At 57.7% G+C, this 25,551-nt stretch overlaps 2 protein-coding genes across 3 annotated transcripts in view; one reads left to right on the top strand and one right to left on the bottom strand.

The window, feature by feature from the left end:
* The first annotated feature begins 1,763 nt into the window (after positions 1-1,763).
* On the top strand, positions 1,764-10,803 carry PQLC2 (PQ loop repeat containing 2). The gene is made up of 7 exons (XM_012656939.1): positions 1,764-1,986; positions 6,468-6,597; positions 7,338-7,425; positions 8,082-8,224; positions 8,355-8,447; positions 8,968-9,153; positions 10,304-10,803. Exons 1-7 carry the CDS (start codon positions 1,823-1,825, stop codon positions 10,373-10,375), a joined length of 876 nt encoding a protein of 291 aa, XP_012512393.1. The 5' UTR covers positions 1,764-1,822; the 3' UTR covers positions 10,376-10,803.
* Positions 10,804-18,615: 7,812 nt separating this feature from the next.
* Positions 18,616-25,551, bottom strand: part of CAPZB (capping protein (actin filament) muscle Z-line, beta) — a 172,489-nt gene continuing 165,553 nt past the window's right edge. For both annotated transcript variants that reach the window (XM_012656938.1, XM_012656937.1), the window contains exons 7-9: positions 24,375-24,440; positions 23,685-23,761; positions 18,616-19,461 (exon numbers count right to left, since the gene is read on the bottom strand). In XM_012656938.1, coding sequence (XP_012512392.1) covers positions 19,374-19,461; positions 23,685-23,761; positions 24,375-24,440 — 231 coding nt within the window. In that variant the 3' untranslated portion in view covers positions 18,616-19,373. The remainder of the gene's footprint in view (positions 19,462-23,684; positions 23,762-24,374; positions 24,441-25,551) is intronic.

Raw genomic sequence — 25,551 nt, 5'->3', positions numbered from 1 at the left:
CTGTAAGAGGAGGTTGGGGGTGCAGTCCAATTGAGGGGTGGCTGGGAGCATAAGGACTTGATCTGAAATGTCGCTGGCATCACAAAGGTGCAGTTACCAGGACTGCATGCTAATTTGGGGTGGCCTTCCAGGTGCAGTGACAGGGCATCAGGTGAATACTTCCAACATCAGTCGTGCTCGTGGTCATCAAGGTGGGTCACCAAGACACAAGAAGAGACTTTCAGCCACCTTGTGCCAGGCCATGGAGATAGTGCAGTGAGCTGGGTAGACAGTGACCTGGGGCGCCCTTGCCCCCAGCTCCAGGGCCTCTGCCCATGGCTGGTCACATTAGGACCGAGAGGCTGCAGCTTCCTGAGAAAAGGCGCTGACTCGCTTCCTTTCCCTCCCCACGCTCCCTGGCCACTGCGACGTCAGCAGTTCCTTGGGTCCAGCCAGGGAATTGCTTTATGAAGAGCCCAGGGGGACCCTGGGCTCCTGACCCAAGTGGGAACTAAGGTGGCTGGAGGGAGCCCCCACCTGGGTGAGGAAACCCCCTCTGAGCACAGTGAGAAAAGGGGAAGCCCACTGTCTGGCTCCAGGAAATGCAGGGCTTCCACGCCAGGCCACAGGAGCTTTCTCCAGTGCCCAGGGACAGAAGCAGGTGCAGCGTGATGGCCACCAGCAGTGCCCAGGGACAGAAGCAGGTGCAGCGAGATGGCCACCAGCAGAGGTTTGGGTCTCGGTCCTGGGTCTGACTCCTTCGCTTCCTGGCTGGGCACCCCGGCAAATCACTTCCTCTCTCTGGCTGAGGTTCCTCATGGAGATATCAGCAGTCCCCACGTCACAAGTTGATGTGAAGATAAAATGCATTAGTGCATGCAAGGTGCATGGCACAGAGCTGGCAGACAGCTCGGTAGTTGGGGCTGTGGTGACCGTCAGTGACAGAGATGGCTCTAGCCAGGCCCCGCTCTCTCCCTCCTCTAGTGTTGTCACACAGGCAGGGTACCCGGGCACCAGGAGGGGTCTTCCCTGCCTGCCCCTGCAGTCAGCCATATTCTGGCTTTGTGGGTGGTGACAGCCGGGAGGTGGCCGTGGACTCCTTGCCAGTAGGCGTCCCCCGCACTCTGAGCTCCTGGGAGAAGACGAGCTTGAGCACCCCAATCTTGACTCATAGCCACCTGTGCACCCCAGGGTCCCCTCCTCCTCTTCTCCACTTGCCTCCTCTGACCAGTGTGCGGGGCAGCCCTACTTTAAGTGAGATAATAATGTCCTGAATGCGCCCGGCTTCAGCGGACCCTCCCAGAGTAATTTACAGTCATAACAGATAGATTGGAAACAACCTAAATGTCCAAGAATCCTAAGATGACGTCGAGGGCTCAGTTTTATGCACTCTATGAACTCTGAACCCACAGGACGACCGTGCAGGGGAGGCAGCACTGTTATCACCCCCACTTTACAGATGAGAGGGCTGAGGTACAGAGAGGCTGAATCACGGGCCCAAAGTCACAGCACTGACAAGTTGGGATTTGAATGCACCTGTCTCCTCCAGCCACAGGTCCAGCGCTCTGCCCACACGTGTGTGGTTGGCACGTGTGTGTTTGGATCTGTGTACTTGGAGGCCGCCATGTCCTGGTGGGCGAGGACTGGGTCTTTGCCCTTCTCTGGTTCAGGGGCTCGGTCAGTGACGCGTGATAAGGCCAGGGTGAGCTTAGGTCAGGGTGACCGCGAATGCGACCTGGGCCTCCCGAGGCTGAAGACCTCCTCTCTTTGTCCCTGTAGGACCCTTGCCTGCCTCGGTGCACAGCACCCTCCCTGCAGGGCCGGGGGCCTTCCCTCCACAGCCATGGTCTGGAAGAAACTGAGCTCTGGCAACTTCTCCAGCTGCCCCAATGGCTCCCGAGAGTGGATATGGGACGTGTTTGGTGAATGTGCCCAGGACAGCTGGGACGAGGCCAGTGTGGGCCTGGGCTTGGTCTCCATTCTCTGCTTTGCTGCATCCACCTTCCCGTGAGTAGGGTCCGGGTGGCAGGATCGGGGTGGGACTGCGGGGTGGGGCCGTGGCTCTGGCACTGCACGGAGGAGGGGGCTGCCTGCTGGCCAGGGGCCTCTGCAGACTCAAGGCGGGGCATGCTCTGTCCCCTTCCATACTCTCTGACTTCCAGCCTGCTGGAAGGGACCTGCCCTGAGGTCCCCATAGGCCAGACCTTGGGCTGGGCAATGCTGATACGAAGGTAATGACATTTGCTACAGTTCATTGAGTGCCTACTACGTACCTGGCTCAGTTCTAAGTGCTTGACATATTTCTACCTCATTTAATCCTCACAACAACCCTGTGAAAGCGGTCCAGTTACTGAAACCCAGAGAGGTTAAGCAACTTGCTCTAGGTTGCACAGCAGGTAAGAGATGGGGCAAGGGAGTGGAAGGGCTGGGATGCATCAAACGTGGCCTCAAGGCTTTGACGTTCCAGGGGTGGAGACAACAGCAGTGAGTACAACACAGCGTTACCGCTGCTGTGTTGGGGAAGGAGCACCCACGCTCAGCCATGCCGCCTGCCACTCTGTGCCTCAGCTTCCTCATTTGTAAAATGGGAGTGTTGTTGCCTAGCTCAGAGGGTTGCTACAAGGACAGCACGGGGGAGAGTATGGAAAGCCCCTGGCTCGGGGCCTTTACCGATGTGTGCAAACCCAAGAGCTGTCAGCGGTGGTATTGCTGCTGTTCCACTACATTACACACACAAGAGGGACACCTGCCCCCCTGCAGTGGCAGGAGAGGGTTGCGGTTGGAAAGGACCTGGAGGTGTCAGCCTCTAACTCTAAGCCCAGAGCTCAGGATGGGTCAGAATCGGAGAGGTGAAAGCCAGTGTGGAAGAGAACGTACAAGGCAGAGGCAACAGCAGGTGTACAGGGACAGGGGCAGGTGTGTTGGGACGGCTGGACAGGGCCTGTTGGGGTCAGGGCAGGGGGAGGGGAGGTTGGAGGGGTCCTCCAGGGCCCTATAACCTAAGGGCTGTTCTCCACTCTTAAGGAATTTGCTCTTTATCCTGAGGGATAAAGATAAGCATTTTTTTGTTGTTGTTTTTCTTTTGAGACAGCATCTCTCTCTGTCACCCAGGCTGGAGTGCGGTGGTGTGATCATAACTCACTGCAGCCTCAAACTCCTGGGCTCAAGCAGTCCTCAGCCTCAGCCTCCTGAGTAGCTATAGTGGCACGAGCCACCATACCCAGCTAATTTTTAAACATTTTTTTGTAGAGGCAGGGTCTCGCTGCATTGCCCATGCTGGTCTCGAACTCCTAGCCTCAAGCGATCCTCCCACCTTGGCCTCCGACTGCACCCAAAATAAGGGCTTAATCAGGGGCTCGACATTGTTTTAACAGCCCCTCATTAAGAGAGAGAATTCTTACACTGTACGATAAACCCATTTGAGTGTAGAAGTCACTGGTTTTAGTATATCCTCAGAGTTGCGTAACTATCACCACAATTAATTTCAGAGCATTTCCATCACCCCAGAAGGAAGCCTACACCCATTAGCAGTCAGTCCCCGTTTCCCCCTGAGCCTCTCTGTCCCTGGCAGCTTCCAATCTGCTTTCTGTCTCTGTGGATTTGCCTATTCTGGACACTTCAGGATTCATAGTACGTGGCCTTTTGTGACTGGCTTCTTTTACTTAAGATGATGTCTTGAAGATTCGTTCATGTTGTAGCATGTGGCAGTACTTAAGTCCTTTTCGTGGCTGAATAATGCTCCGTTCTGTGTATCAGCCACGTTTTGTTTATCCATTGGTCCATCGATGGACATTTGGGTTGTTTCTTATTTTTAGCTATTAGGATTACCGTTGCTATGTACATTCCTGTGCAAGTTTTTATGGGGAAATATGTTTTCACTTCTCTTGAGTGTATGCCTAAGGAGTAGACTTGCTGGGTCATATGGTGAGTCTGGGTTTAACCTTTTGAGGAACCGCCAGACTGTTTCTCCAGGTGGCTGCGCCATTTTACGTCCCATCAGGGGCATATGAAGCTTTCAGTTTCTCCAAATCCTCCTTAACGCGTGTTATTTCCTGTCTTTTTTGACTGTGGCCGTCCTGGTGGGTGTGAAGTGGTATCTCCTTGTGGTTTTGATTTGCGTTTCCCTGATGAGTAATGAATTGAGCAGCTTCTCATACACTTGTTGTCATCTGTGTGTCTTCTTTGGAGAAAGGTCTGTTCAGATCCTTTGTCCACTTTTCAGTTGGATTATTTGTCTTCTTTATATATTCTTGATACGACATCCTCATCTGATATATGATTTACAGATATTTTCTCTGATTCCGTGGGTTGTTTTTTCACTTTCTCGATGGTGTCTTTTGAAGCACAAAAGCTTTTAATTTCGATGATGTCCAGTTTATCTGTTCTTTTCTTTTGTTGTTTGTGCTTTGGGTGTCATATCTAAGAAACCATAGCCTAATTCAAGAAACAAAGATTGGCCCTATGTCTTATTCTAAGAGTTTTATAGACGTGACTCTTCCATTTAGGTGTGTGGTCCATTTTGCGTTATATTTTGTGTGTGGTGTGAGGTAGGGGCCCATCCTCATTCTTTTGCGTGTAGATATCCATTTGTCCCAGCACCGTGTGTTGACAAGACTCTCCTTGTCCTGTTGAGCCATCCAGGTGCCCTCTTAGTGGCTTGACATGTTTACTGAATTACCTTGTTCCGGGTGCCATATCGGACGTGTTGTGAATGAGCCCAACAGATGCCGTCCTTGCTTTGCAGAGCTTCGGTTCTGGCACCCTTGAAAAGAATATCTGGGAGGGATGGGGAAGAAGGACCAGGAACAGAGAGACTGGAGGCAGGGAGGCCACCTTGGGGGCTGTGGAAGCCGTCCAGCAAGCAACGACGGAGCGGGGACTGGAGAGGCCCCCGGGTGACTGATGGTGGCCGAGGGCGAGACTCCCTGTCCGGGGTGAGAGCTTCCCCAGAACTCTCTGAGGAGCTGGGGGGCTTCTTCCTACCTGGGCCTGGCTGATTGGGCAGCGAGGGGTCGGAGGCCTGCGAGAGAGCCCCGCGTGACGGCGGGAAGGGTGGCCGCCTTCCTGCCCCTCCCTGGGAATCAGCCTCTCCTGTGGGGGGATAGAGTCACTTTCCTGCAACTTATGGAGACGAGTCGAGTCACAGCCTTAGAGGAGCTTCACTGGGGGCTGTGGGTCGACCTGACTTAAGGCCTTCTTGGTGCCCGCCTGTGCTGGTCACGGCCCCACCCTCGAGTGCTGGAGACCAGGTGGGACGGGGCTGTCGAGCATCACAGAGGAGGAAGGAGAAGGTGCCAGCGGAGCTCGCGTCAGGGAAGGCTGCAAGGAGGAACTGATATTTTCATGTCCTGAGACGTGACAAGATGAAGAGGCGGCGTCTGGGCGTGAGGAGGGGGCGGTGGGCCATCTGCAGGGGAAGAGCTCGGAGGGAGGGAAAGTGATCCGGGGGGCAGTGGCCGAACCAGGGGCCTTGCCAGGGCGCGCTCTGGAGAATGCGGGTCCTTATTGAAGAGTTTGTGGCAAGATTGGGGTTTTAGAAAGATCCCTGAGCGGGCGGATGGATTTGAGAGGAACAAGGCTCGGTTAGGAGACTGACGTGGGTGGGGGCCTGCGGGGAGGTGGAGGGAGAGGAACCCAGCCGGCACCCACGCTTAGTTTCTGGCTGGACTCATGGGGGTGGTGAGAGACATTTAGTTTTTTCTATCTACTTACCTTCCTGCCTACCTGCTTATTTTCATTCGTATATGCGGATGGTTAAAGAGGAATTTGAGCAGTAAGGGGCAGCGTGTGTGTGAGCAAAAGCAAGACTGGAGGCTGGGCCCGGGGTGAATCTGAGCCGTGTGACACACCTCCCTCAGTTCCCCAAGAGGACAGTCATCATGACAGACCTGACCTCCCTGGGGGCTGTGAGGATGGAGCAAGTCAGCGCACGCAGGGCTCAGAACCGTGCCCAGGCCTCGCTGCCGCCGCCAGCATTGGGCTCATGCCACAGGTCCAAAGGGAGGGTCCCAGCACCAAGGACCTTTGGGGAAGTAGCCAAGGGACCTAAGGCTTATGTAATGGAGAGTTACGGGCGCCTCAGCCCTGCCTGTCTCTGCTGCCCCCTGGACACAGCTGGTCTGTGGTTCTGCCCGTCACGTCACTGGCTGTTCCTGGAGCTCGGGCTCCCCCACCCGCGTCCGTAGAAGAAGGGATCCGGAGTCATATGAAGTGGTTCTCAGGGCCCAACACAAAACTTCAGGACCCTTTATAAACCCCACGTCCCCACCAGAGCCCCCAGGGTGCGGGAAAATCCTCCGAGGGGCAGAGAACGGCTCCTGAGGATCCTGGCTGCAGGAAGGATGGGCTCCCAGGCCGCCTCCTGTCCGGCCACTGCCCCTGCCTCACTCTTCTGTGGTCGTCTCGTCTGGGGGTGCTCCCTTGGTGGTGCTCTGAGGTGGCCTTCTCAGCCCTTGGCCCCTGAGTGCGTGTCCCCTCCTCTTCCACAGCCAGTTCATCAAGGCCTGCAAGACGGGCAACATGGACCAGGCCCTGTCCCTGTGGTTCCTCCTGGGCTGGATCGGCGGAGACTCCTGTAACCTCGTCGGGTCCTTCCTTGCTAACCAGCTGCCGCTGCAGGTGGGTCGGTGCCCGGGCAGGGTGGGGCTGTCAGGGACAGCCATGGCAGAGGCTTTGGGAGCAGCTGGCTGGGGCAGAGGCCCAGGGTCTTTGGCCAGCCCAGTCTCCAGGGTCCTGACCTGCCATTGCATCCTGTGAGGGCCCCACGCTACAGAGAGAGCCTCTGCCTGCCACACTGTGTGACCACGGCCAAGTCACTGCCCTTCTCTGGGCCTCCCTTTCCCCATCTGCTGTATGAGCACATCAAACCACGGGGTCGCCGGGGCCTTTTGCCTTTGAGGTGCTAGGATGCCGACTAAACTGGGAGGGCATGGGGCCCTCAAAGAAAGGAGTTTTTCCTTGGGAGGTCTAGGTGTTATTCCGTGGCCAGGCAGAGCTGGGAACCACGGTCAGGAAGGCATTGTCTTTCTAAGTGCGACCCGAAAGTCAGCTGCTCCGGCCGGTATCGGGCCAAACCAGGGCCACCACTTGACTGCGGAGTCCCGTCCTAACCAGTAGCGCTGGCCACCCACGCCTTGGCACCTGCCACGCTGGACACTTTGCCAGGCCCTTTGCCCACCTGATCTGTAATTCTGCCAGGTAGGAACTGGGATCCCCTCCTTTCCAGATGAGGGAAAGAGGCTCAGAGACGTGATGTGACTTGGCCAGGGGTCACCAGCTGGGATGTCGCAGAGGGCTGCCAGGCTGTGGTCCCGGATCCTGGGGCTGCAGCCAACGCCCGGGCCCTGCGTCTCTTGCAGACCTACACAGCTGTGTATTACGTCTTGGCGGACCTGCTCATGCTGACGCTGTACTTTCACTACAAGTTCAAGAAGCGCCCCTCTCTGTGTGAGTACGGCGGCCGCTCTGTGTCGGGCACTCTACTAGCAGGCGGTGGTGGCGGGGACGGGGGCCTGGAGCTCGGGAGGAAGCAGGCTGCCCATTGCTGGGTGATAAACCGAACCTCAGAAGGGCATCCTCGGCCCTATCTGAAAGCCCCAGAGTTAATCAGCCAAGATAGAGGGGCCTGAGGGCAGTGAGTACTTCCTGGGCCGACCAGGGAGGTCACTCAAGTTCTCACTCTGCAAACAAGGCTTTGGCTCCTCCTCTGTGTCCCGGCCCCGGGCTTGGAGCTGGGGAAACAAGGACAAGTCACACAGGTCATCTCTGCCCTCCAGGATTCAGAAGGGGCAAGAGGCAAGGTCAGGTCGAGGGCTGTGCTGTACACGGTACAGGCTCTTGGAAAGGGAATTGGGTCTCACTGGCATTTCTGCTGTGGATAAGCCCCTGCTCGCCCCACCGCCGTCATTGTGTCACCTTCACAGCCCTGGGAGAGGGGAACTGTTGTTGTTCCTGTTCTACAGATGAGGAATTAAAGCTCAGAGAGGTTAGGTCACTTGTCCAAGGTCACAGAGCCACTGAGGGGCAAGGCCCCAAGGCAGGTCCCAGGCCTTCTGCTGTCACTCAGATACCTAACCCTGGCTTCCCTCCCGCCTCATGTCCAGTGTCTGCCCCTGTCAATTCTGTGCTCTTGTTCGTCATGGGGACGGTGTGTGCCACGCCTCTGCTGAGCAGCGCCAGCCCTGTGGCTGCCCCCAGAGAGGTCTTCCGGGGGCGGGCGCTCCTGTCTGTGGAGCCGGGCAGCAAGGTGAGGTTGGGTACTGGTGGTGGGGTGGGAATGGGGTCCGGCTCGTCCCCCGCGTGGCCACGTGGGTGTTAAGTCGGGTCAGGGATGACCGCCCCCCAACAAGGCCCTGAGCACCCCTCTCCGTCCCCAGCCCTTCACTCGGCAGGAAATCGTTGGCTTCGTCATCGGCTCTGTCTCCAGCGTGCTGTACCTGCTGTCCCGGCTGCCTCAGATCCGCACCAACGTGAGCCTCGTGTCGGCGGGGGGCCCCCCGGGTTGAGGAGTAGCGAGGTGCGGGAGTCTCAGCTCAGAAAGCTCAGGACCACCTCCCCGTTGGCTTGGGCAAGTTAACCCGATTCTCTGAGCCTCAGTTTCTGCCTCTGGAAAATGGGTGTGGTGCTGCCTGCCAGCCAGGGACACGTGAGACCCTGGGTGTCAGGGACGCGGGAGGTCAGGGGAGAGCTGGGGCTGGGCTTAGAGGCTGAGAGGAGAGGAGAGGAGAGCGTCGCGTGGAAGGGATGGGGGAGGCTTGCTGGGCAGGCGCGGGGCGCGGAAGGGCCAGCAGCATGGCGCAGCCACCGTCTCCCACTTCTTTGTCAGAGTGGGGAGGACGAGGGGTCCTGGGAGGGGCTGGTCTCTGTGCCAGGCCCTGCGGGACGCTCAGGGTATGTGCACTGCGGCGGTGCACACGGAGACGTGGAAGTTACAGTCCAGAGCGGTGAGAGCCCTGCTGGGCCCTCTGACCCTCTGCCCCCTGCCCCCAGTTCCTGCGGAAGTCGACACGGGGCGTCTCCTACTCGCTGTTCGCGCTGGTCATGCTGGGGAACACGCTGTACGGCCTGAGCGTGCTGCTCAAAAACCCCGAGGTGGGCCAGAGCGAGGGCAGCTACCTGCTGCACCACCTGCCCTGGCTCGTGGGCAGCCTGGGCGTGCTGCTGCTCGACACCGTCGTATCCTTCGGGCGCGTGGGGCGGGGTGGGGAGGCCTCTGCCTGCACGCAGCTCCAGCATCCCCCCGCCTCCATCCCTCCCTCCAACCCTCCCCCCATCCCTCCTTCCCTCCCTCCCTCCATCCGTCCGTCCCAGCGTGTACACCTCCTGTGCGCTGGGCCCAGCCAGGCGCTGGATCCGCTGGGGAGCAGGAACAGAATGGCCCTTGCCTCAGAAGCTTGCAGCCCAGTGGGGGGCAGGCCGGGCGCATGTAGTTACCGAGTAATTACTTCACTGCAGCAGTGTCGGGCCGAGGAGCACGGGGAGGGTGTATAACCAGGGGCTTCCTGGTTTGGAGGGTTAGCAAAGGCCTCACAAGCGTCATTTAAGCTGTGGCCTGAAGAAGTTAGTCAGGCAAAGTCAAGGGAGGTGTGTTCCAGGCACAGCTTGTGCAAAGGCCCTGAGGAATAGAAACACATCGGCCCATTGAGGCCGTGGGAGTGAAAGCTGGAATGTGGAGACACATGTGAGTTGGAATCAGAAAAATCTGGTTCAAATCCTGGCTCCTCTGCCACCCACTTCGTAGCTGTGTGACACAGGGCAAACCATCAACTTCTCTGTGCTTCCGCACCTTTATCTGATTTAATAGTCAGCTGCCTTGTCGGGAGGATGGGGCGATTGTGTAAGATCAGGGGAAACGCTCCCGCATGACCTGCTGCAGCACTGTTGAGGGCTCAGCGAGTGTTTGCCGAGTGGCTGAATAGGACATTACCTGGGTCTCATTTGGGAGAAATTATATGTGGCCTTTGTCTCAACACTCGTTGACTCCCTGCTGGACGCAGTGAGAGATAAGAGTTCCAGCTCTGGTGCCCCCACATGGCCCGGCCACTGGTGAACCCCAGGATGTTGTAGGGTAGGAGGAAGGCAAGGCCCTGGGCTGGGGTCCAGGGAGGCCGCCCGAGGCAGGAAGCCCCCAGCGCTGGACTTGGAAGGTGACTGGCGTTCGGCTGGGGCTTGAGGAGCGGGGAGGCCGTCCAGAGTGGAGGGGACAGCACGGGCAGAGGCTGGGAGGCAAGAGGGAGGCAGCTCCGGATGGAGTCATGGAGCCATAGGGCCCCCCGGGGACAGCGCCAGTCTCTGCTCAGCTTGGCCTTAACGTCGGCCCTTCCAGATCTCCATCCAGTTCCTGCTGTACCGGAATCGCACCGCCGCCTCAGAGCTCGAGCCCCTCCTCCCCAGCTGACCAGTGCCACGCTGAGCCCAGGATGACAGGGACCTTCAGATCCACCCCCAGGAAGGGACAGGTGCGGGCAGGGACAGTGCTGCTGCCCCTGGGTTAGCCTGGGGAGGCCCAGCGCTCCTGGCCCTGCCGCCTCCGCTCATCCCTGCAGCCTTCGCGGGCTGGCCGGCCCCCCTTGGAACACACCCAGGGTCTAGGGCAGCTGTCGCAGGAGCCTCAGGGGAGGGGCTGCAGCCGAGGGTCGGGGCCTCTCAGAAGACAGCGTGGCCGCCCCTGCCGCCCACCTACCTCACTCTGCCTGCTCAGCCCCCGGGGGGGCCACAGCTGCAGCACAGTGGACCCAGCACTGTCCTGTTGACTCCGACAACCTAGTAAACGGCACCTCCCGGTGAGGCCTGTTTCCGCTGCTCCTTCCCAGGGCGCTGGGGGTGGGGGCTGCTCTGGGGACAGCAGTGCGTGGGGACCCAAGGAGAGCTGAGTGGAGGGGACCCAATCTGCCTGCAGCCCCGACCCAGCGCCCCCAGGCCTTCTGGTTTCGTAAGCCTGCTTCTACATGACAGGCCCCAGACCTGGTGGTGGGGACACGGCAGCAAGAGTCCCTGGGGTCCTTGTCCCTTGGTGCTCAGGGAGAGGCAGAATGGTTAAGAGTCAGATCTGGGTTCTGTGTCTTAGGGCCTCGGTGCTTCGGTTACCTCATTGGTGAAACGGGACGACAGCACCACTTCATGTGTCCTTTTAAGGATTGAATAAGATGGTGTCATTACGGAGTGTGACCCCAAAGTCTGGCGTGGAGTAGGGTTAGTGTTGATGACTTTCAGTTGGAGAAGAGGGACAGCCGGGTCTCAGGGAGAGCTTCCCGGAGGAGGCGACAGGCCAGAAGGATGAGTGGGAGGTAATGAGGGGAAAGGTGGGGGTGGGGTTTGCGGGAGGAAGAGGAGGCAGGTGCAGGCAGTGGTGGTGGTGGGCGGGCAGGGCTGAGCCCTGAGCTCTACTTCCCGGGCCCCAGCCTCAGTGTCCCAGGCCCCGTTCCGATTCCACTTTCCTGTTGGTCATAACCCTGTGGGTGCCCCGGGGACAGGGGCCACCTCCCGTCCTTGCTGGCCTGATCTCCCCCCCACAGCCCACCCTGGTCCAGAAAACCAGGGACTTCGGGGCCGTCTGGGAGAGAAGCTGTGCCTCTCAGAGTGACCGTTTTAGAATCTTCCTGTCCCTGCCCCAGAGAGAAAGCAGCTCCGTGGCCCATTCTGGTGCCGCAGGTACTCGGCACAGCCCTTGCTCAGCGCACGCTGTGTTGGCGTCTGGGCTGCGGGCGAACCAGCTCTGGGCCCTGCCCTCTGGGAGAGGAGACCAGAAGGTGGAAAGGGCCAGGCAATGAGGAGAGACCAGCCCCGGGACAGTCAATCAGGGAAGGCTTCTCGGAGGAGTGGCCTTTGAGCTGGATCTCCAAGGTGGTGGGGAGGGCGATTCAGGAAGAGCGAAGGGCAGGTGCAGAGGCCTGGAGGGGGAGGTCTGGGCTGCTCCTAAGGTGGGGCTGCTCAAGAGCCTTGAGAGCCCAGCTAGGGCTGAAGACGAGGACAAGGTCCTGGGGCAGGCCCGGCAGCAGCTCATCAGCAGGTGACTGGGTTGGTTGGAGGAAGAGCCTCTGTTGCTGGAGAGGAGGAAACTAGGACCTGGGGAAACCGGGGAGGGGACCCCTCTGAGATTCAGGTGGGGCCAGCAGGGCCCGTCCCGGGGATGCCTGTGGAGCCCAGAGTGCCATCGGGGACACAGCTGATGTTTGCTGTGCACTTGCTGTGTGTGGGCTGGGCCGGGCCGCCGGCCTGCAGTGATCTATCTCGTCCCGTCCCCACGACCCCCGCTGAGATAGGGGGACTGTGACGGCCATTTTATGGATGGGAAAACAGGCTTAGAGGAATTAAGTGACTTGCCCAAGGCTGCCCAGCTAGGAGTGGCAGCTGTTTGATACACGTTAGGTCCTCCAGCTGTGGGGGCATCCCACCTCCAGCCAAAGTTGGGGTCCTGGAGTCCCCTCCCTGGCTGGGGTGGGGTCCAGGACTGTTTCTGGGTGCAGTGCAGCTTCACCCTTCAGAGCGGCCCAAATCCTGCTGGCCTCAGGCTCCGTTCTCATCCTCGGTGGCAACCTCTGCAAGTCTCTGGCCGGGCCTGGCTAGCAGGGGAAGGGACCTCCAGGCCACAACAGCTGGCTCTGGCCCGCACCTGCTTCGTGTGCCCTGTGCCAGCCAGTTGTCTGGCTCCCCCGGGGGCTGGGACCTGGCTCAGTGCCAGTTATCTGGGGCCTCTTGGCACCTTCCCAGCCTGAAGACGGGGTCAGGGAGTGCTCAGTGTGGCAGCCTGAACCCCATGTGCAGGCTTGAGTCGGAGCTGGGTGGGAAGAGTTGAGGTAACAGCTCCTTTCTCAGGAAGCCCTTCTCGGACGGGGTGACACAAGCCCTTCCTCTTGGGAAACACGCAGTCTGGCGGGGTGCTAGTGCCCACTTTCAGGCGTGAGCTACGGTTCCTTCCTTCTCAGGAGGCCCCAGTCTGCTAGGGGAGACGTGGCCCCTGTCCCGAAGGAGGTCCCGAACCTCAGGGAGCATCTAGTCTACAGCTCACCCAAACCTCCATTCCTTCTCTCCCTTGGAGCCTTCATTCCCCCGCCTCAAGTAGGAAGCGAACCGGTTGGGCTGGAAGAACTTGATGGGTCCCCAGGCCCTTGTTGAAGGGGAGCTGGTGACACATGCAGAAGACAGGGACCGGGGTGTGTGGAGCACTCGAGCTTTGGGCTCCTACACCCCCGGTTCCAAGCCTGCCCCAGCCACCGGTGACCCCGGGGACTGGGGCACACCCCTGAGCTCAGTTCCTCCATCCCCGGGACCAGCAGTGCTGTCCACCTCCGAGCGTGGCTGTGAGGATTGGAGGATCTGCGGGCCCAGTCCCAGCACCGGGCGTGTGTCCGTGCCTGGTAAATAAAGGCCACGTCAGCTTGCCCATCGGCAGGGTCTGCCAATACCTGGAACCTCCCAGCTTCCTGCCAAAGGGAAGAAGGGCCAATGGGATGGATCGGGTTCCACCACGGGGGTGGGCTTATGTGCCAGTGGGTGGGGTCCCTGAGTTCAAAGCCCCCTGCTACTTTCCTCTCTATCCTGGCTCCTTGCTGCAAGGAATCTAAGGGTGGCCTAAGAGGTGAGAACCCCCACCTTAGGTCCTCCCTTCCTCAGGCCAGAAGTGTGGGCGTTTTGGTTTCTGGTCCACGCTCAGCCAAAGAAGGGGAACCGCACTCAACAGTTGCCCTCATGGCGGAGGGTCTCTCCCTCGGGACACTCATGGGGAGCAGGAGGCTGGGCCAGTCACCTGCAAAGACCCCTGCTTTGGCAGGTTGTGTTTTAACTACTGAGTGAGGCACCATATACGAAAGTGACTGGTACAGTGCCTGGCCCCGTGTGCTGCCCCACGTCCCGGTGGGCTGCCCAGCAGCCCTGCTCAGTGCTCCGCCCCAGCCCTCCCAGCCCAGGGTTCCCACTGGTCATTTGTCAAACCTGGGATTTTCTTTGAAGCCACAGCCGAGACAACATGGCCTTTAGTTTGTGAAGCTGAGGCAGGGGGTCCAGAGCTCACCCCTCCACCCCATCTCCTGTCTGACTCGGCTTTCATCAGAGCTGAATAGTGGCAGCTTGGAGGTGCCAGGTGACAGCCAGGTGTGGAGCCCTAACTGCCCCAGATGAAAAGGTGTTGAACTGATCCTGCCTGTGGTGGGAGGTGGGACTACCTTTCACTGTGGATTAACTCAGTTCAGCGGACAAGTACTGACCCAGTGCCCCGGCCCTGTGACAGCCCTGGGGGCACAGTCACCCAGCAGTAGCACTGTGCCTAGCACATGTAAGTGCTCAACAGCAATGATTGTTATGAATAAGCACTTGCCCACCCCCTCTCCAGACAGCAGGGGCAGAGGTTGTGTCCTGCTCACCTTTGTAGCGCCAGTACTCAGTAGGTGCTCAATCAGTGTTTGGAGAATGAGTAAGTGAAGGACTGCCTGAGACTCCAGGAGCGCTCAGGCTGGCAATCACGGAGCTACTGTATTTGGTATGTGAATTATGTCTCAATAAAGTCATTTGAAAAAATACCAAATTAGGTATTATGTATTAAAATTTGGATGGGAAGTTGTAAGAATATGATTGCATTCTGCAGCATTTCTATTCGAATACTCTAGTCCAAAGTCATCTGAACATCAGCTGCACAGGAGGAATTGTGGGATTATTAGGTGCTAGAGAGAAGTAAAGGGTTTCTCTCACTGGACAGGTCAAAGAGAGAAATCTAAATACATACGATGTGGTCTGTTCATTCCGCACAGCACTTAGCGCTTAGGTTTCACAGGGCCTCACTCTCCTACAGTGATACGAGAGTCTGTATCTAGGAAGAACTATTTCAAAAGACAAAATAAGAAAATTCAAATAAAATATTTCGGAAACTTTATTATGAGTTTATATAAAACGATGTTTATATTCTGACTTCATCTTTTTAAAAAGATAATTGAATAATCGCAGGAGTGATACAAGTAGTAACCGAACTATAAAACAAACACAAATAGCACCAACTAGATTGTTCCAAAGAACTATTTAATAGATCATCTCCTTCCTCAAGAGCTGCAAAGTGAATTGCAAAATATGTAACAAAGCTCTCATTCAAAATATTTGTAGCCAAGAGCATATGTTTTGACTGAATGTGTGACTGTGGTTTTCCCAGGGCAGGTCTTAAGAAATTTTAGTTATATTGAGAAAAAAATATAAAGGGAGATATTTTATCTTATATTTGACATATATAGTATTTCATTTATAGTATTTATGCTATTGTTTGCAATGAGGCATACTTTCTTATTAAATTTTAAAGGACTGCTGTAGAGGCTTCTTAAAAAATAAACAATATCGGCCAGGCGCGTTGGCTCACGCCTGTAATCCTAGCACTCTGGGAGGCCGAGGCGGGCGGATTGTTTGAGCTCAGGAGTTTGAGACCAGCCTGAGCAAGAGCGAGACCCTGTCTCTACTAAAAAAATAGAAAGAAATTAATTGGACAACTAAAAATATATAGAAAAAATTAGCCGGGCATGGTGGCGCATGCCTGTAGTCCCAGCTACTCGGGAGGCTGAGGCAGGAGGATCGCTTGAGCCCAGGAGTTTGAGGTTGCTGTGAGCTAGGCTGACACCACGGCACTCACTCTAGCCTGGGCAAAAGAGTGAGACTCTGTCTCAAAAATAAATAAATAAATAAACAATATCCCATAAGCTCAAAAAGGAAAACAACCAAAAAAATAACCATCACAGAATAGGAGGGAAAAAAGCTTCTCTCGGAATTCGGAGTGGCATGGGGAATGTGCTGGGCACACAGCCAGGAGCTGGCCAGGTGTGGGGGCAAGTCTAGGCTATGGGTGGAGCAGGTGAGGCTCACGTCACCCTACCCCTGCCCTGTGAAGTCAGAGGCACTGTGCCTGCTTGTTAGCCTGTGACGGTTTGATGCCAGCCCCCCAGCCCCCTGCTGGCCTGGGGTAGGTGCTCAGCATGGGCACACTCTTTCTTCCAGTCTCTTTAGGGTTCACTGGTTACCAGGTGGGTACCCAGGTTAGTGACTCACTAAGCCGGCAACACAGGAAGCGCTTGGCAGGCTGTGAGCAGCTCTCAGAAGGGAAGGAGAAGGCGAGCCTTCAGGTGTCTGGAAGGACAGGGGCCAAGGCTGCTCCCTAGTCGGCAGGAACGGAACAGCCCAACTTAGAGAATGTCTTCACTGGCCGAGCGAGGGTCACGCGCTGGGGAGCGGGGAACGCCATGAGCGCACTGCACCGAGGCTGCTTGGAGGTGGGGTGGTATCAGAACGAGAAGAGTTGCCCTGCCTGGCAAAACCCACAATGCCTGCTCCACCCTAGCAGCGGTGGAGGGTGCCACCCTGGCAGAGGTGACTAGCCCAGGGCCTGCTACAAAACAGCTGCTCCGGAAGTAATCTGAATGAATGAGAAAACTGTGGAGACAAGGAGTCTGGAATCTGGGGACCCAGGAGAACCTCAGCAAGGGCTCCAGGGGCTGATTTGTCAAGGCCACGCAAGTGGGGAGTGCAAAGGTCTCGGAGAGACAGGGCACCTGAGCCTCAGCCCTGGAGACACTGGGCAGGTTTGTGCAGAGCTGAGACCAAAGGTGGGCACCTGGTCTGGGCCCTCACCAAGGCTGCCTCCCACCCTGTTAACTGGCACCAAGGGGGACCTCCAGGAAGCATCTAGTGACCCCATGGAGTGGGGGGGCATGGTCTGTTGCTGCCAAACCCCAGGAGTCTGTCACCTGCAGCCCATGGACCAGCGGGCTACTCAACTCCTCCACCCCGCCGAGCTCCCACGTGCCCCTTCCTCAGCCTCCTTTCCTTCGTAGAGGTCCTTGCGGGGTCCTGCCAGCCCCCAGGCCTCCTCCACCAAGGAAGCCAAGGAGGGAGCAGGAAAGTCGTGGCCAGGAGGTGGCCGAGGGCCCCAAGGTGGCCCTGAGCCAGGCTACAAGCACCCTGTCTGCCCACTTGCTTCCCTGCTGCCTGCATCTAAGAAACCCATCAGGGCCCACTGTCCCCAAGCTCACCAGCTCCATATAACATTAAAACACTAGCGGTGAGGGCTCCCATGGAAGATTCCAGAAAACAGAGCAAGATTAGGCCTGGCATACATCACAGTCACCATCTCTGGGTTTCCAGCATTACTTTTGGTTGTGTGACTGTCACCTACAAAAGGAAATCTTGAGAACCTGGTGGGTGTCCTGGCGGCAAAGCCCACGAGACCACAGCTGAGGTGTCATTCTCACTGGAGTCACACGTGGCCTTCAGCAGGTCATCGAAATTACGTTTAAGTGGGTCCACCATCCCAGCTCCAGCAGCGTTTGCTCCGGGTTAGCAGACAGACCTCTCCCGGTTCTGATGTCTCTGTCTCGCTAGATTTCAGGGTAGCTGTTTTCCCTGCAACCTGTTCTCTATTGTGTCCAATGAAAGTCATTTATTTTCAACTTGTCCAGTTTTTCCTGTTGTAAGGATGAAGCGACAACTGACAAAGGTACTTCTGAACCTTCCCCTAGGCCCATCTGTGAATTTCCTTGTAAAATCCAGTCTCAGCCACCCCTTGCCTCATCTGTTTAGCAGGAACCCCTGTCCTTGGTATCTGATCGCCTTCATCTTACCAGGTCCGTGCTCCTCTGCCTCCTCCAGATGGCGTCTGGGCCCCATGGCCTGTCTTCAGCAAGAGTCCTGTTAGGTCGGTTCAGCCAGAATCCCCCCTACCCCTGACGCTTCCTCTCAGTAATTTTCCATCCACTGACCGCCACCCTGCACCTCGGCTGTAAATTCCTACCTGCCCGTGCTGTGTCTGGAGTTGAGCGCCACCTCTCCACCCCACGGCAAGGCCCTGCTGCAGTGGTCCCTGCACGGTCCGCAATAGTCTTCCTTACCGTGAACAAAACAGAAAATGTTTTCAGCGCCTTCTGCGTGCGAGGCCCTCTCACGCAGCCCCACGTGACACGGGAGGGCTGGCTCGTTGGGTCTGCCGTCCCCCCAGCCCCACAGCTGGCGGTGCCAGAGCGCGGGCCCATGCTCTTTCCAGCGCCCCCGTGTTCTCCAACGCCTTCCCCCCGCCCCGCCACCACCCCGGTATTAGGAGGAACCGTGAGTGCAGGGGTTCCCCTGCTCTATCTCCCTTGGTACTGCCCTCTGCAAAGACGTGTCGCAGCAGACCCAGGGTAGGAGACCTCAAGCCAGACGGGCCAGCCAGGGTGTGTGCCCGACTGACCCACTGTGGGGCTCCCGAGCAGGGGGTCCTCCCAGGGCCAGGGTGGAGGGCAGACAGCAGGGACGCTGCAGCTGTAAGGCCTTGCTTGCATGAGTTAACGCTCAGCCTCAGTTTCCTTGCATCTGCAAGGGGGGCTTGGGGGGACGGCGTGAGGTGTGTGTGGACCGTGAGGTGTGTGTGGACGTATCCACACACAGTAGGCGTTTCCTGGCAAGATAAAGGAAACGGAGGGCAGAGAGCAGGGAGTACAGGGACCCTCCCCGTCATCACACAGCCGGTGTGACCTAGAGTGGCCCCTGCTCTTCAGAGCGCTGGGTCGGGGCCCGGACGCTTCCTCTGCCCACGTGGGCAGGGCCAGCAGCGCAGCCGAGGCCACGCGCCCCCACCCTGGAGCCAGCCTGAGGGCCCGGCCGCGAGGCAGGCGCGAAAGAAGACCACAAGGCCAGTGCTAACTGCGTCCCAGTTTCTTTTTATTGATTTTTTTGGTTCTTTTTTTCCTTTTTTTTTTTTAAGTATGGAGGCTCAAGTATAAGATGTAGATTTTTTTTTTTTAAGCTTTACAAAAAAACAAAATAAAACAAAAAACTCCTTTTGCATTCCATAAAAATCGACAGAAAAGCACCTGGCCAGAAGAGCAGAACGGTCGGCAGCCCCCACCCCGGCCCCACGCCACGGTCTCCGCGGGACAGGGCAAGTCTGCGCAGGACAACGCTGAGGGCCACCCCTCTCCCAGAGCTGTCCCCTGTCCCCACCACCCCCAACCCCAAGCAACTCCCAAACACACATGGAATCAGATTTCCAGTTTTTCTTCTTTCACACACCACAGTTATTTCATAAAATTTTTTTGTTTTACATTTTTTACACCAATGTAACAAAAAGGTGGGAGGGAAGGGGAGGCTGACAGTGTATTTTATGCCTATAAATGGCGGGGGGTGGGGGGTGGGGGGCCCGGGTGAACAAAACCACACGGTCTCTAGGGAAATACCGAGAGTTTCGATAGCAAAACGTGGCGGGAAGCAGGCCTCGGAGCCGGAGAGGGCGTTTATCGGGCTTTATTCTTGGGAGAGATGGCGCTGCGCGGTCGATGATGCGAGTTGTTACGTGACCTGTCGGGGAGGGAAGGGACAGGGAGAGGGAGCAGAAAACGAGTTTCTAAGAAAGGAACCTAACGAGCGCAGGGCGTGTCCGGCTGGCGCGAAGCGGAGGTCTAGCACTGCTGCTTTCTCTTCAAAGCCTCCACCAGGTCGTTCTTCAGGGCTTCTTGCTTCGATTTGTCCGCAAAAGTCTGCACAGACCTGCAAGGGCGGAAAGCGTCATCAGCGACCGCGCGGGACCTGCTGTGGCGACGACGGGCCGGGCGCTGCCATGCGGGGCCTGGCTCTGATCTGCTGCAGGATCCACCTCCCAGCGGGAGGCTCAGGGTCCCCAGGCTGGGCAACTGCCATCACCTCAGAGAGGTGCGGAGGGAGCTGGGGCCCTGAGACCTGCACCCCCTGCACCTCCCTGGGCAGTTGGGGGACCCACACAGCCTACTGCGACAGACGCTTGTTTCTGCCCCAGGCCTCAAGTGACCTGGCCATAGTCACGGGACCCTAAGTCCACTCTTCGATGTGCTTTCCCTTTGCCTCCCCCCTGCCCAGCAGAGGAGGCTCATCCCTCACCCCACAAGTGCAGGGTGCAGTGGCATCCCCCCAGAGGAGGTGTAAGAACCGGCCTCTCTGCACATCCGAGCGTGCTGGGTTCACAGTCGGGGCAGCACAGGATGGCAGGGGCCTTCAGGCTTCTGTGAGGCACTGTCAGCTGTTAACCTGGCCCAGAAAACCCCTCAGCCTAGATTTCAAAAGGCACTGTAGGAAACAGGTGAGTGGCCCTGGGACCCCGGCTGTCAAATCCTGGATTTGTGTGGAAATGATCAAGGTGACTGCATTTACCTGTGTGGCGACACTCTTCGACAAAGCTAGAAACGACTAAGGTTTGTGGAGATCTTACGACTTACAAAGCCCTTTTCATACATGTTATTTCTCACCAGCAGCCTGGGGAGTCTTTACCATTAATCCGATTTACAGACAAGGAAACTGAGGCTCACAGAAACGCCCCTGGCAATCCCCTGAATGATTGTTTTGTCGAATTTACCCAACACATTGGTTAACAAAGAACTTAGTGAACTATAAATTTTTAGCAGTTTAGAAGCAGCAGCAAACAGGGCGAAAGGCTGGCTAAGAGTCACGCTGTGGATGGTTTGCTCAGCCAGAGTCTCAGGTTCGATTCACACTGAATGCGAAAGAGGGTGGGAAGGATGGATCAGAAAATAAGTCCCCCCGTGAAAAAACGGGTGAAGTAAACTGCAGCAGGACCCAGGAGAAGCAAGAGCATCTCAAGTTGGAGTCTGCTACTGAAAACTAGAAAAATCCTGGGAAGCATCCTGGACATGCTAAGACGGTAGCACAGACAAGATCTGAAGCCATCTGGAAACAACTGGGAAAATTCCCGAGAAGCACTGACGTCTGGGTGCTGCTGGGGAAATACACACTTCTGAGGATTTGCCCTGCACAGCCCCTGGCTCTGCGGTGGCCAGAGGCAGAGTCAGGACATCAGCCCTGGTGGCCCTCGAGCTCCAACTCTCAGCCAGCCCCCCACGGACTCCTAGCACAGCTCACGATGGCGGCTAGGGCTGCCTGCGGGAGGCACAGCGGGCAAAGCAGCAGCTCATGGGCTCCCCTGCCTGGGCGGGTGCCAGCTCTTCTGGGAAGGAGCCGAGTATGCCAGGTCTGGGCTGTGACTAGCAAACCCACCCTATAAAGGAGAAAGTTCCAGAGCCAGGATCAGGTTAGAGGCAGGGAGGTTAGAAGTGGAATGGCTGAAGGCATAAGGAGCAGGGGGCTCATTTAAGGGACAGAGCTTGGGACGGTCACTGCCACGCAACTCAACACAGTGCCGGACTCGGTGTGGGAGGGAGGATCGGCCCCCAGGGACCAGGCCCAAGCCCCGTCTGCTGGGCGGTTTCCATGCCAGGATGCCCCCAGTGGGCAGCCAAGGAACTGCACCACCATGTTGCACCTTAAAAAGGGGGTTTTCTCAATGCCATGAAGGGAACATCTGATGGCCCCATGAGGCTGCAGGCCAATGGACGCCTTGGGCCTGAAGTTGCTATGCACAGACTGGCCTGGCACGCTGAAGTCCCCCGTCCCCAGAAAAACAGCGCCATCTGGTTACATAAGTGCCCCAACCCACCCCTGGCCCGGAAAGCCCACTGCACTTCCTCTGGGGTGGGCTTTCCGTGTCCAGCCCCCAATGCTGAGCTCCGCAGCCCCACCCGGCTGGGTTTCCACAGGCCTTATTTTTACAAACAGCTTCCCTCCCGCTCTCCAGGGATGCTGACTGCTTTCCTACATCTGTACTCGTCACAGGCTCAAGCCATGGTTCTTGGCCATTATCAACAAGCAAGACTATTTTCCTTTCCATCAGCGTGACTCCTTTAAAGAGCAGCTGCAGCTCGTTAGGGGCGGAGGCTACGCTGGTCCGGGCAGCGTGGGCACTGGGTGCCGGGCAGCAACAGCAGCAACTGGTCCGGGGGTGCATCGGCCGGTCTGGGACAGCCCAGCCCCGCTCTGAGCGCCATCCTCAGAGACAGAGCACGAGAGCACCTCTTCCAAGTCAGCCGGCCCCCCCCTTGAGAAGGGGTCTGATTTGGCTCCTGGGGCCGCTGGTAGAAGATGGGGGGGACCCAGTGTGCACAAGGGCTACTGCTGGACAGACGACGTCAGCCTTGGGCCCGGGCTCTGCAGGAGCAAAAGCCAAACCCAGCCACCCTCCCCACACCTAGCCTCGGCCCAGGGTGCAAAGCACACGCCACACACGTGATAGGCGTCTGTGTTACGTGGGGCTAAGGCTGCGTGTTAACGTGGCCACTCGTCAGCGGTGAGCGGACACCAGGTTAGTGGTGGTTTAAATGGCCACGCAGCAACAGCCGGCCCGGCGGGGTCTCGGCAGGTTGGTGAGTCCTGTTTAGTGGGGAGGGTCTCGTGCCTCTCGGGCAGGGTACCTGGATCGGCTTAATTATCAGGCTGGATGTAGATCTGGCGCTGGGTCAGCACTTGTGAGAGCTCCCTCTGCAACTGCTTAAACTTTTGGTTGTCAGGGATAGCGTCAATAGATCTAGAGAGTGTTCAGAGATGAGTGAAGCGGGAAGGGAGAGAACAGGAACACGGGACACGACAGGGGGCGACAGTGGAGGAGGAGACGCGAGGCTGGAGGGGGCCGCCGAGTGGCTCCGTCGCAGAGATACACGCCGGCGGTGCTGGCTCTCGGGGGCTCACCCCCCCACACACGCCCTTCCACTTCCCTCCCCATCCCAGCAGGCTGCGGGGTGGGACAGTGTGTTTGGTGTGGATGGTGCAGTGGCTGCGGGTGGCGGGCCTGACACCCGGGACCACTGGGTTCTTACCCGGCCACAGGCCAGGAAGGGAAAATGAAACCCACCAGGGCCAGACCAAGCCCCCAGGTGGGGCAGGAAATCAGGAAGGCAAGGTCCAAAGAGGACGCCTCCCCTGTTTTAAAGCCGCAGAGCAGGCGGTGCCCGTCACTCTCCTGGGCAAATCCGCTAGCCGGGGCAGCCCCAGAGCTGCCTCCTGCCTCTCCTCTCACCCCGAGGTGTGAGGTCGCACCCCGGAGCCGGGCTAGGAGGGCTGGCAGTGAGGGGCGCAGCACGCCTGCCGGCCTCACACGGTGGTGCTGGACTACAGAACACGTTACGGACTGCGTCATCTCAGCTGGCCCCTTCAGCCACCCTGCCTCCCGGACCGGACCAGGCCTCTGAGTGTGGATGGGCACACAGCTCAGGATGACAGAGCTTGAGGGAGACCCCGGCCTCCTGACCCCAAGGCCAGTGATCGCTCGCAGCTGCCCCTCCCGCTCTGCCCACCACGGACCTGGGGGACTCAGAGCGCCCCTCTCAGCCGTTCCTCAAGCCAACACCGCAGAACTGGGGGCGTGAGATAGGTGGGGATGGGATGGCTCAGGGCCCTGGCAGAGGACGTCAGAGCGGCTGGGCCTGTCCAAAAGGCAGAGGGGCAAGGGCTCTCTCTGCATGCCACAGAGCCTAGGCCCGCCAGAGGCCGCCAGGCTGCCCCCGTCTGCAGTCCCCACACCTCCGGTGTCCCAGGGTGTGGTCTGGAGGCACCTTCAGGCCCAGGGCTAAAGGGGCTGGGCAGATTCTTCAGCGGGGCTGACAAGCTGGAGGACTGAGAGAGGCAGACCCCAGGGAGGAGGGCACCAATGGCTGTTCAGGTGAATGTGCCCCAGAACACAAAAATGGTGGCAGCAGGAACCAGCAGCTACACAGAGTGCAAACTGCGTAAGAGGCGCTGTACCTCTCAAAGTCTGCACAACGATCCTAAAGGTAGGTACTCGAGCCCTCTTTCACAAATGGGGAAACTGAGGCCCAAGGCTATTAACTGGCAGGGCCAGCATTTAAACCCTTATCTTTCTGGCTCCGAAGCTTGTGCTTTTGCTACATTACCTCAGCCCATTGACAATGTCCTTTGTTTTTCCAAAGTAGATCTCATTCAGCGTACTTCTGATTTTATTTTCCATGTCCTGGAAGGGAAGTCAGCACATGACGAGCAGTTAGGACTCCTGGGCACACCGGCCCCGCCCTCCCCTCCCTCCTGCAGTCCCTGCTGTGGCCACTGGGGGGAGGCACACGCCCGCTCCGGGGCCCCACCTGCAACTTGCTCCCATCGCTCGTCCTCAGGCAGGGAGGAAGCCAGCACGCAGGCATTGGCGGCCAACTCTGACCCTTGCTGGGAGCTGGTCTAAACCACATCACTGCTCCTCAGCCTCCCCACCAATTCCGTGAACAATTCCGTGAAACCCGAGAGCACCTCCCCTCCTTCCAGAACAGCGTGGTGACAGGGAAGACTGAAGTCGCTCCAGAGCCCCACCAGTGTTCCAGGGATCTGCTTCCTCTCCCGGCTCAGGTCTCTGTTCACACCCAGGCGATGGGGAGCCAGGGACTGAGGGGAGGTGCCTTCGCACCCAGACTAGAAGGCTCAGGAAACGCGAAGCCAGGGCACGAAACGAGAACCGCCCTGCTGCCTGCTATGGAGCTGGAAGCCGCCGGGGCGCACGGGCTGCAGGGGCGAGTGGCACGTGCTGTGGGCCGATGCAGGCGCAAACCAGGGCCCGGGGAGCCCAGAGGGCCACTCACCTCTACCAGGCGCCCGATGTTGGCTATGTGTGGGGAGCAGTCGCTCACGGTCTCATCCTTCTCCATCTGCAAAAGGCAAAAACATTCCTCCAAGTCAGAGGAGGCCGGGGCTTCCTGAGAACAAGCAGCCGGCCCACCTCCAGGGTTTGCAAGGAGCCTACTGTCCCCGCTGGCCCCTCAGTGGAGCCGGCTGCAGGTGTTACAAGGCCACCTTTCCAGGAGGGGAGCTGGAGCACAAAATCACTTAAGTTTCAGGTTGTAAACAGCCCTGCCAGCAGACGCCCAGAGCCCCTTTGCCAGGGGAAAGAGTATTGCTGCCACCCTCCCAAAGCACGGAGGGCCGAGGTGACCACCCTTGCCCGGCCCTGGCACATCCAGGGCCACCTGGAGAAGATGCACTGTCTTCAGCCACTATCGGCAGGCTCCAGCCGGCTGCCCCGATACCGCAGGCGAGTCCCCCAACAGCCTCGCTGCTGCACCCGGACACTCCTAATGGCAGCTCCGTGATGCCACCCGCTGTAGGCCTCGGAGGGCGGGACTGATACCCTTTGACAGAGGCTCTGAGGCCAGAGGGCTGAAGTGACGTGCCCAAGGTCACTCAGGTACCAATGGCAGCCCTGGGCCAAACCCATTCTCACTCCAGAGCCTGCTCTTCCTACTCCAAGGGGGGAGTTGGAGCGAGAGCATCTCGATACAGACAAGAGGTCGGGCCAGGGACGCAGCAACTAGTCTCTTCTTCCTAAGCCCAAGAAGAGCCAGTTCTGGCCCAGTCACCTCCGCTCTGAGTGCGGAAGGAAGGGAGGAGAGGAGGGAAGAAGGGACTGGCGACTGCAGACTGCAGCCCTCATTCATGAACTGTGCATTTCCCCTCGGTTTCTTCCTATGCCTTAGTTCCCTGACGAGAATATAAATTCTTTATAGAGAGATTCACCTGTTTTATAACTTAACTCACAGGGTGCCGGGCAGAATGCTAAGCACACACATGCTCAGTGTCACTACACTGAAAATAAGAATATGGAGGTACTATTACAGTACCGTTGTTGTTGCTAAAATAAAATGTGGAAGCTGAAATAAGTAATTATGAGGATGAAAAGAACAGTATCAGGAATCAAAATGAGTTCAAGCTAGCAAAAAAAAAAAAAAAAAGGCAAAGAAAAGGTGGGTTGCTGTCTTTGGA

The sequence above is a fragment of the Propithecus coquereli genome, unplaced genomic scaffold (assembly GCF_000956105.1).
Source record: "Propithecus coquereli isolate 6110/MARCELLA unplaced genomic scaffold, Pcoq_1.0 Scaffold528, whole genome shotgun sequence".
NCBI lineage: Eukaryota > Metazoa > Chordata > Mammalia > Primates > Indriidae > Propithecus > Propithecus coquereli.
The sequence above is the reverse complement of the archived record's forward strand: the minus strand, read 5'-3'. Positions and strand labels throughout refer to the sequence as shown.